A 14,262-nucleotide genomic window follows, 5' to 3' on the forward strand; every position below is an offset into this window, starting at 1 on the left:
TTAACTCATACAAAGCTGCTAATTTTAGTCTATTCAAACAAGCACTCACTAAGATCTGGTGTGGCCAATTAGTGGGGGTGGCCAACACACCCGAACACACTTAAATAAGGATTTTTAAGCCTTGATACAATTGAGACATGGATTGTATATGTGTGTCATACAGAGGGTGAATGGGCAAGACAAAAGATTTAAGTGCCTTTGAACAGGGTATGGTAGTAGGTGCCAGGCACACTAGTTTGTTTCAAGAACTGCAACGATGCTGGGTTTTTCCACACTCAACAGTTTCCTGTGTGTATCAAGAATGGTCCACCCAAAGGACATCCAGCCAACTTGACACAACTGTGGGAAGCCCTGGGCCAGCATCCCTGTGAAACGTATGGTTCTCAGAACGTTATGTGCTAGCTGGGTATCCTGCACTGTTCCCAGAAAGTTGCGGGAAGGTTGTATGCAAAATAACCAAAGGACAACCACGCTCTCACCAAGATCTAAGAAACATATGTTTCTCAGAACGTTATGTGTTAGCTGGGAAAACAGCATGAGAAGGAAGGGAAAGAACTAGATCAAATCCCATAGAAAGATCGTTTAAAGAAGCGAGGGGGGAAAAAAAACAACTCCGTTGGATGTTGGAACCTTCTGTACTCTATGCGTTTCTCTGTCATAGTGTAGTGAGACGAGAGGCGTCCCTCTCCCTTCCAACCCTAGGGCTTAAGGGTAGTGTGTCTGCGTGTGTGTTGGGGGAGAACAATCCAGAAATACAGGACAGTGAGGGCTTAATTAAAAAGGCTATGGGCTCTGCCCTGCACCACGAGACCAGGTAATGAGACATACTGTACACCCCTCCCTGGAGGATCACGCCCCCTCTCTCTCTCGCTCTCTCTCTCTCTCTCTCTCTCTCTCTCTCTCTCTCTCTCTCTCTCTCTCTCTCTCTCTCTCTCTCTCTCTCTCTCTCTCTCTCTCTCTCTCTCTCTCTCTCTCTCTCCCTCCCTCCCTCCCTCTCCTGCTTGCTGCCTGTCACTGTAGTGGCGTTATCAGGGCTAGGCGTGGGACGGCCCGCCAACTGGGCTTGCCACCTGTTGAGTCAGACAGCTCCTCTGAGACCTAGCTTCTTATCCGAGTCGGTTTCAAACGGGAGACCGCCGCACCTGCCTGCCCATCGTTCTCTCTCTCTCTCTCTCTCTCTCTCTCTCTCTCTTTCTCCCTCTGACACACAAACATGTTCCTGGATATGCACACACACACCTGTTCACCCTAGCGTCACCCATTCACTCTCGCAGCCTAACAACACAACAAGTTAATAAATAAAGTCTGCTCACAGCCACAATTGCTACAACTCCCATTAGCATTTTCTCATTCTCACTTTTTTTTTAAAATGTTGAGCTTCCGGCACCTGTTATTCCCAGGCGGGCTCCCATCCCAGTACTAACCAGGCCAAACCCTGAACAGGTGTGTTCAGGGTAGTCTGGCCACAAGCATACTTTTTAAATCCCATTTTCTCCCTGAATTAGGTCCCTTGGCTCATCTCTGCAACTCCTCAATGGACTCGGGAGAGGCGAAGTTCGAGTCATGCGTCCTCCGAAACACACTTCTCGCTTAACCCGGATGTCAGCCACACCAATGTGTCGGAGGAAACACTGTTCGACTGACGACCGGAATCAGCTTGCAGGCGCCCGGCCATGTCACAAGGAGTCGCTAGAGCACGATGAGTCCACCGGCCAAACCCTCCCCTACCCCGGATGGTGCAGGGCCATTTGTGCAAAGTCCTATGGGCTCCCGGCCACGGCCGATTGTGACACAGCCTGGGATCGAACCTGAAGCTGTAGTGGCTCCTCAGCTAATGCTCACTTTCATTGGTGCAACAACTGCATTCCACAATAGAATCGCTACCACACCGAAAATCCCACTCGTTTCTCTTCAACACTGCAACTCTTAGTGAGAAAACAGGAAGCAATAAGGAAGCGACCAAACGATCAGAGAACTCAACAACCTTCCAAACCAGTTTACAGTATTAACAGGGGGGTGTTCTTATGAGTTCACTCATTATATAAAGCTTGATTTCCTGTCAAGGATACCAAAAGAAAAGAACTACACTGCCAAAATATAAACGCAACATGGAAAGTGTTGGTTTCATGAGCTGAAATAAAAGAACCCAGAAATGTTCCATTGAACAAACAGCTTATTTCTCTCAAATGTTCTGCCCAAATTTGTTTACATCCCTATTAGTGAGCATTTCTCCTTTGCCAAGATAATCCATCCACCTGCAGGTTTGGTATATCAAGAAGCTGATTAAACAGAATAATCATTACAGAGATGCACCTTGTGCTGGGGACAATAATACGGCAATCTAAAATGTGCAGTTAAAATGAGTAAAACAAGTTTATATTTTGGGTTCTGAAGGGGTACGACAGTTGAATTAAGCTAAGGAGGTACCTACTGTATAAGTTATATCCTTTGAGAATTAATGGGTATATATCATGAATGTAAACATAAAAATGGATGTAGCAACTGCTGATTTCCCCTTTAAGCTTAGCTCATTGAATGTTTCACTGTAAATCACAGCGGGGGGAAAAAACAATCCATCCCTATTTATCTTGGTTTTTGACAGAGTATTTGCATATATTTAGCATGTAGCCTTTTATGACAATGTAATCATAAGGTTTGGTGTTTACGGTCTGACCTGAGGCGAGCATGTTATCACGTGTCCTTACATCAACAGCCAAGGTGAATGGGCTCACATCGAGGGAACAAGGTGCCATATCATTTTACCACATACTGTAACCGCTCGCTGTGGAGTCGAGGGGCAATGATAACATTGGGAACATCTTGACAGTTGAAGAGTGACACTGAGACTGTGTTGTGTGTAGCCTACATGACCCACCACAGATTATGGTCGGGCTGCTTCTGCTCCACAAAGAGTCAGGACAGATATTGAATAATGTGTCCTCTGTATTGAATTGAATTTTATTGTATTTCTGAGGGAATGATATTTGCTTAGCTGCAGTAATAATGTCTGATTATTAATTCCTAAAATGCAGAAGTTTTGGTAGATTAGGGATTATGTTCCCCCAGCCTAGATTAGTCAATTATCTTGAAGTGTTCTGTTTTGAGAACATTCCGTTTTTCCGATTTAGGAATCTAGAACCTTGCTATTGAAAACATTCCCCGTGCAGCTTCTGTAAACCTCCTACAGTGTCACACACACATACACACACACCTCCCCTCTCACCTTCTCTCTCGTGCCAGGTCCTGCTGCCACTAGCTGGGGAGCTAGGTGAGGAATAGAAGTCAGGGCCAGTGGGACTGGTCTCCATACTCTCCTCTATGTTGAGGGTCTTGGGCCGTTTACTGAAGGAGGAGGCGAAATGATGAGTCACAAATATGTATATTTTCTTTGATCCATTATCACAGCCAGTGATGTTGTAAAACAAAAGTACCTGTATCTTATGTTGACTGATGATGTATTATCCAGATGTGTGAGTGTAAACAGAATTGAACTAGAACAAACAGCCAGATATGGACGCAACGCTATAATATAAATGACAGAGTAAGACTATACGTTTATCCCCCGAGGCACTAAACTGAAATCAGTTTTACATTCCCCCCAATCCCCCTCTGCATCTCGTTCAAAGTTCAGCGGTCAATGTGTGACAAGAGGTTCCCATGTGATGCATGAGAAAGCGAGAGGGGGCAGGGTAGAGTCCTGCAGTAGACTGACCTGCCAGGCGGGGAGGAGAGGGAGCGATGGAGGCCCACACTGGAGTTCAGGTCATGGTAGTACGGCTGACTAGGCATGTCGGCCATGGAGAAGTTCACCCCTGCCCCCTGGGTGATGGGCGCTAGAGAGGAAGGAGAGGAACAGAGAGGTACAGGTTGGACACTTCCTGGTCACTAGCATGCTGATTGGTTGGCTGCTGAAGCTTTGATAGGCTTCTGATGTGATGTGACCTTGAACTTGGTCAACAACTTCATGAAAAGGATCTCAGTGTACATGATCCCCACTCACATGTTAAATAAAGGTTCAATACTTCTTCTGTTATTTAATAGAAAGATTGAACATCATTTCACTTTTGCATTCCACCAGCACACTGCAAACTCGTGAACTAAGCCACACCCACCAGGCATCTGATTAGTTCCTACGTATTATAATTGGTCGAGCGCATATCAATAAGTGCACTGAAGTTCACTTTCATGGTGGTTGTATGTGTGATATGCTTTGAGTACCACAGCCCACCATCACTGTGTGAAATTAGACTTTTTTTTCTCCCTGTGGTTGATGGCTGTGGGGGAGGGATATTGTTTCTGGGAGGACAGCTGATTGTTTACCAGGGCACTCTGTAAACACTCCTTCCTCTCTTGAAACTGACACTTGCGAAGGGAGCCCTGTGAGTGTGTGGGTTGCTAGGATGGTCTGGACTCGACGGGAGTCTGGAGTGTGTGGTGGCCTCTGTTGTGGTCTGAGGTTCACCACAGCCTCAGAACTGGCAACCCCAGCATTGCAGCCTCAGAACTGGCAACCCCAGCATTGCAGCCTCAGAACTGGCAACCCCAGCATTGCAGTCTCGGAACTGGCAACCCCAGCATTGCAGCCTCAGAACTGGCAACCCCAGCATTGCAGTCTTGGAACTGGCAACCCCAGCATTGCAGCCTCAGAACTGGCAACCCCAGCATTGCAGCCTCAGAACTGGCAACCCCAGCATTGCAGTCTTGGAACTGGCAACCCCAGCATTGCAGCCTCAGAACTGGCAACCCCAGCAGTGCAGTCTTGGAACTGGCAACCCTAGCATTGCAGTCTTGGAACTGGCAACCCCAGCATTGCAGTCTTGGAACTGGCAACCTGCAGCAGCCCTGGCATTGACTACCCCTAACCAAGCTGTGGCGCGTTCCTCTCTCCCATGGGCATTTGTGTTTTAATTCCCTACCAACGAGACTCTCTCTCTCTCTTCTCTCTCTCTCTCAACGTACTGTGTGTCATGCCACTCACTCTGACATCAAGTAATTGAACTATGTTGAAGCAAATATGACCCCTGACGTCTGAATCTTAACAATGCCCAGCACAAAATAACAATGACGCTAGAACACCTGTTACTGTTTTTTTCTTTCATTCATTTGAATTTGCATTTAAGAACTGCAGAACCACAGCACTCACTGAGTTTTCATTGGTTTAAAGGCCTGCACCGTAATCCGAAAAACAACAGATCAAATATGTTAGAATACAGGACACAACATCCGTATGTTGTAGGACCAGTGGTGTAAAGTACTTAAATAAAAATATTTTAAAGTACTACTTAAGTAGTTTTTGGGGGTATCTACTGTACACTTTACTTGACTATTTATATTTTTGACTACTTTTACTTTTTCTTCACTACATTCCTTAAGAAAATATTGTACTTAGTACTCCATACATTTTCCTTGACACCGAAAAGTACTCATTACTTGCTTAGCAGGACAGGAAAATGCTCCAAATCAGGCACTTATCAAGAGAACATCCCTGGTCATCCCTACTGCCTCTGATCTGGCGGACTCACTAAACACACATGCTTCATTTGCAAATTATGTCTGAATATTAGAGTGAGCCCCTGGTTATCCATACATTTTCAAAACAAGAAAATCGGGTTTGCTTAATATAAGGAATTTGAAATAATTTATACATGTACTTTTACTTTTGAAACTTAAGTATAATGTAGTAATTACATTTACTTTTGATACTTAAGTATATTTTCAACCAAATATTTTTTTACTTTTACTCAAGTAGCATTTTACTGGGTGACTTTTACTTTTACTTGAGTCCTTTTCTATTATGGTATCTTTAATTTTTCTCAAGTATGACTAATTGGCTACTTTTTCCACCACTGTGTAGGACACAACAGCACTTGAGCAGTACAGGTAAATCCTGCCTGAGGGAACCATTGTCCTCAACTAACTGTGGAGAGAGATATCTGAAAGAACATCTGTCATCATCTTTGAGAAGGGCAGTCTTTACAAACACACACTCCCGCGCACACACACACCTGTCTACTGTAGACACACACATACTGTGTTCTAATGCTTGCTCGACTGTTTTTCCCGCGTTTGTACCGTAAAGATCACTCTTTTTGAATCGACAATGCGTAAAATGATATATGAATGTACTGTACTTACTTCTGGACACCCGCACCAGCTCCGAAACACTGAAGACTCCTGATTTGATGAAGCTGTCTTCCAAGTAAACTGCAGAAACAATAACAAAGATAGACAATATATCAATACAATATATCAATCAAAACATTAAACCATATGCTTTGTGTTCTAGGAACTTACAGCAAGTTACATTCATAAGGATTTAAGCTGGTGATAAAGTAATAAATCATTACTTGATTCCCTGCTTACTGCACACGGGACGAGCAAAAAGTCTCGACCAAAATATCTCTGTAATAAAACAGAGCATCCTTCATCGACCCACCTCCTGGTGGTTCTCTGTAGCTCAGTTGGTAGAGCATGGCGTTTGCATCACCAGGATTGTAGGTTTGATTCCCAGGGGCCACCCATACGTAAAATGTACGCACAGATAAAAAGCTAAATGCTGTATATAATATTTATTATATTAACACAGCTCCAGACTGAATACTGTCAATACTGAAAATACTGAAACATGGAGGCTTTGAAGTGCAATATGTATGGGGGCCAGAATGTAAGAAAAAAATCCCAGAGCCAATCGGTCAAGCCTGGTCCCAGATCAGTTTGTGCTGTTTATATACAGTTGAAGTTTACATACACTTAAGTTGGAGTCATTAAAACTCATTTTTCATCCACTCCACAAATTTCTTGTTAACAAACTATAGTTTTGGCAAGTCGGTTAGGATATCTACTTTGTGCATGACACAAGTCATTTTTACAACAATTGTTTGCAGACAGATTATTTCATTTATTATTCACTGTGTCAAAAGTTTACACACACTAAGTTGACTGTGCCTTTAAACAGCTTGGACAATTCGAGAAAATGATGGCATGGCTTTAGAAGATTCTGATAGGCTAATTGACATAATTCGAGTCAATTGGAGGTGTACCTGTGGATGTATTTCAAAGAAAACCATCAAACTCAGTGCCTCTTTGCTTGACATCATGGGGGAAAAAAATGGTAGACCTTCACAAGTCTGGTTCATCCTTGGGAGCAATTTACAAATGACTGAAGGTACCATGTTCATCTGTACAAACAATCGTACGCAAGTATATACAACTTGTGATCACGCAGCAGTCATACCGTTCAGGAAGGAGATGCGTTCTGTCTTAAAATACTTTGGTGTGAAAAGTGCAAATCAATCCCAGAACAACCTTGTGAAGATCTGGAGGAAGCAGGTACAAAAGTATCTATATCCACAGTAAAACAAGTCCTATATCGACATAACCTGAAAGGCCGCTCAGCAAGGAAGAAACCACTGCTCCAAAACCACCATAAAAAAGCCAGACTACAGTTTGCAATTGCACATGGGGACAAAGATCGTACTTTTTGGAGAAATGTCCTCTGGTCTGATGAAACAAAAATAGAACTGTTTGGCCATAGTGACCATCCCAACCGTGAAGCACAGGGGTGGCAGCATCATGTTGTGGGGGTGCTTTGCTGCAGGAGGAGCTGATGCACTTCACAAAATAGAGGGCATCATGAGGATAGAAAATGATGTGGATATATTGAAGCAACACCTCACGACATCAGTCAGGAAGTTAAAGCTTAGTTGCAAATGGGTGTTCCAAATCGACAATGACCCCAAGCATACTTCCAAAGTTGTGTCAAAATGGCTGAAGGACAACAATGTTAAGGTATTGGAGTGGCCATCACAAAGCCCTGACCTCAATCCTATAGAACATTTGTGGGCAGAACTGAAAGAACGTGTGCGAGCAAGGAGGCCTTCAAACCTGACTCAGTTACACCAGCTCTGTCAGAAGAAATGGGCCAAGCTTGTGGAAGGCTACCTGAAACTTTTGACCCAAATTAAACAATTTGAAGACAATGCTACCAAATTCCAATTGAGTGTATGTAAACTTCTGACCCACTGGGAATGTGAAGAAAGAAATAAAAGCTGAAATAAATCATTCTCTCTACTATTATTCTGACATTTCACATTCTTAAAATAAAGTGGTGATCCTAACTGACCTAAGACAGGGCATTTTTAATAGGATTAAATGTCAGGAATTGTGAAACTGAGTTTAAATGTATTTGGCTAAGGTGTATGTAAACTTCCGACTTCAACTGCATTTGTCACGCCAATGACCATAGTGAGTCGGCACTACAGCACAAAGTAGATCTGGGACCAGGCTATCCAGACAGACATGTCACTGACTCACAGAATTACTTTGACATTTCATCCTTTGATGTTCTGAGGAGGACCATTGGGTGTGCCAACTACAAAGGGGGAAGGCGTGAGTCTAGATTTCGATTGGCAGCTACATGCACTTTCTTCCTCCTAATGTCTCAACACAAGCCAGCGGGCGTCCCAGAGAAGGGAAGGGAACTGTGCCACTGTAGAGGAAGCATCTAGGGAGGCCCTCCCAGGGTCTGAGTCATTGGCTCAACGTTTGCTCAACGTTGTTTGACTTGGCAGCGAAACGCACACCCAGGGCAGGCAAAACCTGCTCTTTAGGAATGGACCTAATTACATTCTCTCTCTATTTTCATTCCTGGCCCGTGATGACATAGTCCAGGTCAGTCCAGGAGAGCAGCAACAGGCTGCCGGAGATTATTTGGAGCGGCAGCCATTTTGTTTGGCTAGCTAGCAGACTGGCTAGCCAATTTAGCTCAGCTATCCAACCCTTCTTGGCAAGGAAGACAACTATGGCCCCAGACTTCCATTAGTGTACTACAGAGGAGCACATAAAGTGGTCTAGCCTCCATGTTTCACAATCTTTTTTTGTCTCTTAGATGCAGTTAGTATTGTAAGTAGCTGACAGCATCATTATGAGATACCATATGAGATGAGATACCATACGTACATTCAGATGGGTGTAATCTGCATATCTGCCAAACTATCTTACAACGAAATGTTCCAGCTGAGAGCATAGATTATATACAAAGATACATATTTCTGCTATGGACCTTACACAAAAAAAGCACTGCTATAAACAGATACCACAGTAATCATTCTACCAGGTGAGGATATACTATATACAGTACAGAGAGGGGACTGGGAACTATAGAGCTATGATTGACAGCACAGAGGTTGGAGGACAGTGACAGTCAATTTCAGGTACATACCTGGAGGGTTGTTGCCTGGCTCATTGTTACTGGGACTTCCTGACTGCTGTGCGTCTGTAACACAGATATAAAACCATACTTCAATTGCGAACCTGAGATCATGAAATACCAGAAAAGGTCATTAAAGTTCAGCACTCTTCTATCAATTGAAGTAATTCAAATGAGCTTGATTGGAATTCATGTAAACCACCCAGTGTTGCGAAAGCAATACGAGGACATGTCCAAAGTACCCTGAATGTCACAGGTGGCCAAAAACAAACAAGCAAGGTGCTGTTAAAGATCTGATTTCATCTCAAACTAGACACAATATCAACTGGAGTCTACACAGAGTATGGTGATTATATAATGAATGCTCTGCAGCTTCCTTAGTTTGTGTCTGAGATTTTTATTTTCATATTTCTGCGGACGTGTCAGTCCTGACAGACCAAGCCAGATGTGCGCTGATATACAGTACCAGTCAAAAGTTTGGACACCTACTCATTCAAGGGTTTTTGATAGTCCCACTAAGAGCAAACCAGATGGCATGGCGTATCGCTGCAGACATGCTGGTTAAGTGTGCCTAGAATTCTAAATAAATCACAGACAGTGTCACAAGCAAAGCACACCCCCACCATCACACCTCCTCCTCCATACTTCACGGTGGGAACCACACATGCGGAGATCATCCGTTCACCTACTCTGCGTCTCACAAAGACACGGCAGTTGGAACCAGAAATCTCAAATTTGGAGTCATTAGAACAGAGGACAGATTTCCACCGGTCTATTGTCCATTGCTCGTGTTTCTTTGCCCAAGCAAATCTCTTCTTATTATTGGTGTCCTTTAGTAGTCGTTTCTTTGCAGCAATTGGACCATGAAGGCCTGATTCACGCAGTCTCCTCTGAACAGCTGATGTTGAGATGTATCTGTTACTTGAACTCTGTGAAGCATTTATTTGGGCTGCCATTTCTGAGGCAGGTAACTCTAATGAACGTATCCTCTGCAGCAGAGGTAACTCTGGGTATTTCTTTCCTGTGGCGGTCTTCATGAGAGCCAGTTTCATCATAGCGCTTGATGGTTTTTGCGACTGCACTTGAAGAAACGTTCAAAGTTCTTGAAATGTTCCTCATTGACTGACCTTCATGTCTTAAAGTAATGATGGACTGTCATTTCTCTTTGCTTATTTGAGCTGTTCTTGCCATAATATGGGCTATCTTCTGTATACCCCCTACCTTGTCACAACACAACTGATTGGCTCAAACGTATTAAGAAGGAAATAAATTACACAAATTAACTTTTAACAAGGCACACCTGTTATTTGAAATGCATTCCAGGTGACTACCTTATGAAGTTGGTTGAGAGAATGCCAAGAGTGTGCAAAGCTGTCATCAAGGCAAAGGGTGACTACTTGGAAGAATCTAAAATCTTAAATATATTTTAGTTACTACATGATTCCATATGTCTTATATCATAGTTTTGATGTCTTCACTATTATTCTACAACGTATAAAATAGTAAAAATAAAGAAAAACCTTTGAGTGAGTAGGAGTGTTTAAACTTTTGACTGGTATTATATATAATAGAGTAAAAAGCCTTCAGCTGGGGTGGAAAGAGGCAATAAGACAAGGTTAAAAATGCGAGGTAAAGTGTTATCCTGACCTGCACACAAAGACTGGTTGATTCTGGCTGGCTTTTTACAGGGCTTGGGTTAGGGAGAACATGGTGTGTCTCTGCCTCGTCCTGCCCTGCCTGGCCCTGGGAGAAGCATGCACATAGCACACGCAACGGGTGGGGGATAAGCTCTGAAACATGTCAGGAATTCTCCCCATAAGGTAGCGCCTACCCTAGCCTAACCACGTGTTTCCTCTGATTGATGTTGTTACCTTACAGCACCTTTGGGAGGAGGATAAGCTGGCGTTCCTCAGCCGTTGCCGCGCTCGTTAGTCACCGCCAACCACCAGAGGCCATTTGAGTATCGTCTCCCAACCGTCACGCAACACTACCAGATATTCAAACGATGCTCACAAGCACCTGGCTTTTAACATAAACACGAGTCCAGGGGTACTCGAGTACTATTTGAGAAGGTCCGGTAACACAAATTTCCTAGGTGGCAAAGGTCCGGATGGATATTGTCATTTATTGGTGCAGTAACAAACCTCCACCTCACAACCCATGGGACCCCAAACTGTTCACACCCCTCTTGTTGGCAGAGAGAAAATGTTGCAGTTTTAAAGCTAATTTCTGGTAATTCTACACACTGAGCATGGGGAACAGATTTTTGTTGTTATTGCCATTTTAAAGCTAATTTCCTAATATTCTACAAATTTGTCCATGTCTTATGTGTCTATATGATACCGGGATCGCAGTCAGGCCAAGTGTTTTTTCTTGGGGGGGGGCGCAGTCCATATTGACCCCGTTCTGGGTCCGGATCCAGACCGCGGGCCTCCAGTTGAGTATGGAAGCACTACACCATATCATATACAATAAACAATAGGTCCACAGATGAAAAGTAGCTCCAAAGAGCTTACTTAAATTTCTCCAAAACAGCAGTACCTCTCCACACTACACACCACTATTCCCTATAAAACCTACTGTAGCGTCGGCCTATCAGAGTCGGGCAATATCAGCGTCACTGACACCCAAAGAACATATGGGAGAGAAGGAGAGGAGGACCCCCCTTACCCCCTTTCCTTCCTTCCTTCCCTCCCTCTACCAACCCCCACTTCAACCAACCATACAGGGAAACAAAACAAATCAAATAAAATGTTATTGGTCGCCTACACATATTTAGCAGATGTTAGTGCGGGTGTAGCGAAATACTTGTGTTCCTAGCTCCTACAGCGCAGTAAACAGTACAACATTGAATGGCTGGGCTGTGTTTGACTTGAGTTCCATAAGGTTTTACTGTATGTACCACAGCCACCCCCACGTGTTCCTCCTGTGCTTGATGTATGAGCTATGCACAATGAGAACCACAGGGTTGTGATATGATCTACGCCTTAAATGCGGAGTGAGGAACAGAGGCGGGAGACGGCTGAACTCAGATAGCCTCGCCTTGCAACAACACTCCTTTTCCTGCTGCTGAGACTTCCCTCTCTCATAAGCTCCATTTCAGAGGTTAAAAAAAAGGAGAGAGAGAGAGATAGAGAGAGAAAGAGGAATAGAGAGAGAGAAGAAAAATGTGAAGAAAAAACGTTGAGAGATTTATTCGCTCCCCACCCCCTCTAAATTTGACCATTAAACAGCACTGCAAAAACGGAATGTTCTTGGCCGCGGCTCAACAATGACAAAGTAGGGCGGGAACAACACCAGCATAGGTTAAGTGAAAAAATCCACCCTTATGTTTAACCGTGAATAGTCACAACTTTGAGCTCTCTTTACAGGATACAGAGGACACAGGGGAAGTCTGTTGTTGATAGCTTGCTCTCTTTTCGATGCCTAAGTTGGCTACTTTGTTAGCGTGTCTGGTTTGTTGGCTTGTAAGACACAATTTTTCGGGAAAATAAATTACTCTCTGGATGGAAATTCACATGATTTCAGGAAAAACTGTATGGTGCTATTGACTTCACAGGCACATCACGTGTGCACATTTGTCATTTCAAATATTTTCTAATGTGATACAATTATATTTCTATACTGAACAAAAATATACACGCAACATGTAAAGTGTTGTTTAGATGTTTCGTGAGCTGAAAGAAAATCTCCCAGAAACGTTCCATACGCAAAAAAATATGATTTCTCTCAGATTTGGTGCACAAATTTGTTTACATCCCTGTTAGTGAGCATTTGCCAAGCTAACCCATCCACCTGACAGGTGCGGCATATCAAGAAGCTGATTAAACAGCATGGTCATTACACAGGTGCACCTTGTGCTGGGGACAATAAAAGGCGACTCTAAAATGTGCAGTTTTGTCACACAACACAATGCCACAGTTGTTTTGAGGGAGCGTGCAATTGGCATGCTGACTGCAGGAACGTCCACCAGAGCTTTTGCCAGAGAATTGAATGTTCATTTCTCAACCATAAGTCACCTCCAATGTTGTTTTAGAGAATTTGGCAATAAGTCCAACCGGCCTCACAACCACAGACCGTGTTACCACGCCAGCTCAGGACCTCCACATTTGGCTTCTTTACCTGCAGGATCGTCTGAGGGGGGGAAGGGGTGCTAAGGAGTATTTCTGTATTTAATAAGGCCCTTTTTTGGGGAAAAACGTATTTTGATTGGCTGGGCCCTGGCTCCCCAATAGGTGGACCTGGCTCCCAAGTGGGTAGGCCTATGCCCTCCCAGGCCAACCCATGGCAGAACCCCTGACCAGTTATGTGAAATCCATAGATTAGGACCTAATTTATTTATTTCTAGTGACTTATTTCCATATATGAACTGTAACTCAGTGAAATATTTGAAATTGTTGCATGTGGAGTTTATATTTTTGTTCAGTGTATGTTACATGCCACAGTCAAGGGCTTTTGTGCCAATGGTTTGTGTGGAACAACGTTCCTACAGTAATGTGATGGCAAGTGGATCCTCCCACTTTCTTCCTCCCTGCCACCCTGGCACTTCCCACCCTCATGCCACTTTCAGACCCATCCATCAGTCTAGTTACAACTGCCAACTATTGCCCTCTCCCAGGAGAGAGAGAAAGAGAGAGAGACAGGCGAGGAGGGAGACAGATAGATGAGAGAAAGAGGGAGGGTGAGAAAGAGTTGAAGATGAGAGAGAGAGAGAGAGAGAGAGAGAGAGAGAGAGAGAGAGAGAGAGAGAGAGAGAGAGAGAGAGAGAGAGAAAGAGAACACAATTAGACCCAACCAAATCATGAGAAAACAAAAAGATAATTACTTGACACATTGGGAAGAATTAACAAAAAACAGAGCAAACTAGAATGCTACCTGACCACTGTGACTGAGCCAAACTTAAGGAAAGCTTTGACTATGTACAGATTCAGTGATCATAGCCCTGCTATTGAGAAAAGTCACCGTAGGCAGACCTGGCTCTCAAGAGAAGACTCCACACTGCCCACAAAATGAGGTGGAAACTGAGCTGCACTTCCTATCCTCCTGCCAAATGT

General features: G+C 43.8%; 1 protein-coding gene across 6 annotated transcripts in view; it reads right to left on the reverse strand.

Annotated features, from left to right (window-relative positions):
* LOC118391965 (nuclear factor 1 B-type-like) overlaps nucleotides 1-14,262 on the reverse strand; it is a 97,360-nt gene that overhangs the window by 31,300 nt on the left and 51,798 nt on the right. For 5 of the 6 annotated variants that reach the window (XM_052459469.1, XM_052459466.1, XM_052459468.1 and 2 more), the window contains exons 3-6: nucleotides 9,221-9,274; nucleotides 6,136-6,204; nucleotides 3,713-3,833; nucleotides 3,224-3,342 (exon numbers count right to left, since the gene is read on the reverse strand). In XM_052459469.1, the coding sequence (XP_052315429.1) occupies nucleotides 3,224-3,342; nucleotides 3,713-3,833; nucleotides 6,136-6,204; nucleotides 9,221-9,274 (363 nt within the window). The remainder of the gene's footprint in view (nucleotides 1-3,223; nucleotides 3,343-3,712; nucleotides 3,834-6,135; nucleotides 6,205-9,220; nucleotides 9,275-14,262) is intronic. The other variant, XM_052459470.1, reaches the window with a different exon arrangement.

Source organism: Oncorhynchus keta, chromosome 13 (genome assembly GCF_023373465.1).
Source record: "Oncorhynchus keta strain PuntledgeMale-10-30-2019 chromosome 13, Oket_V2, whole genome shotgun sequence".
NCBI lineage: Eukaryota > Metazoa > Chordata > Actinopteri > Salmoniformes > Salmonidae > Oncorhynchus > Oncorhynchus keta.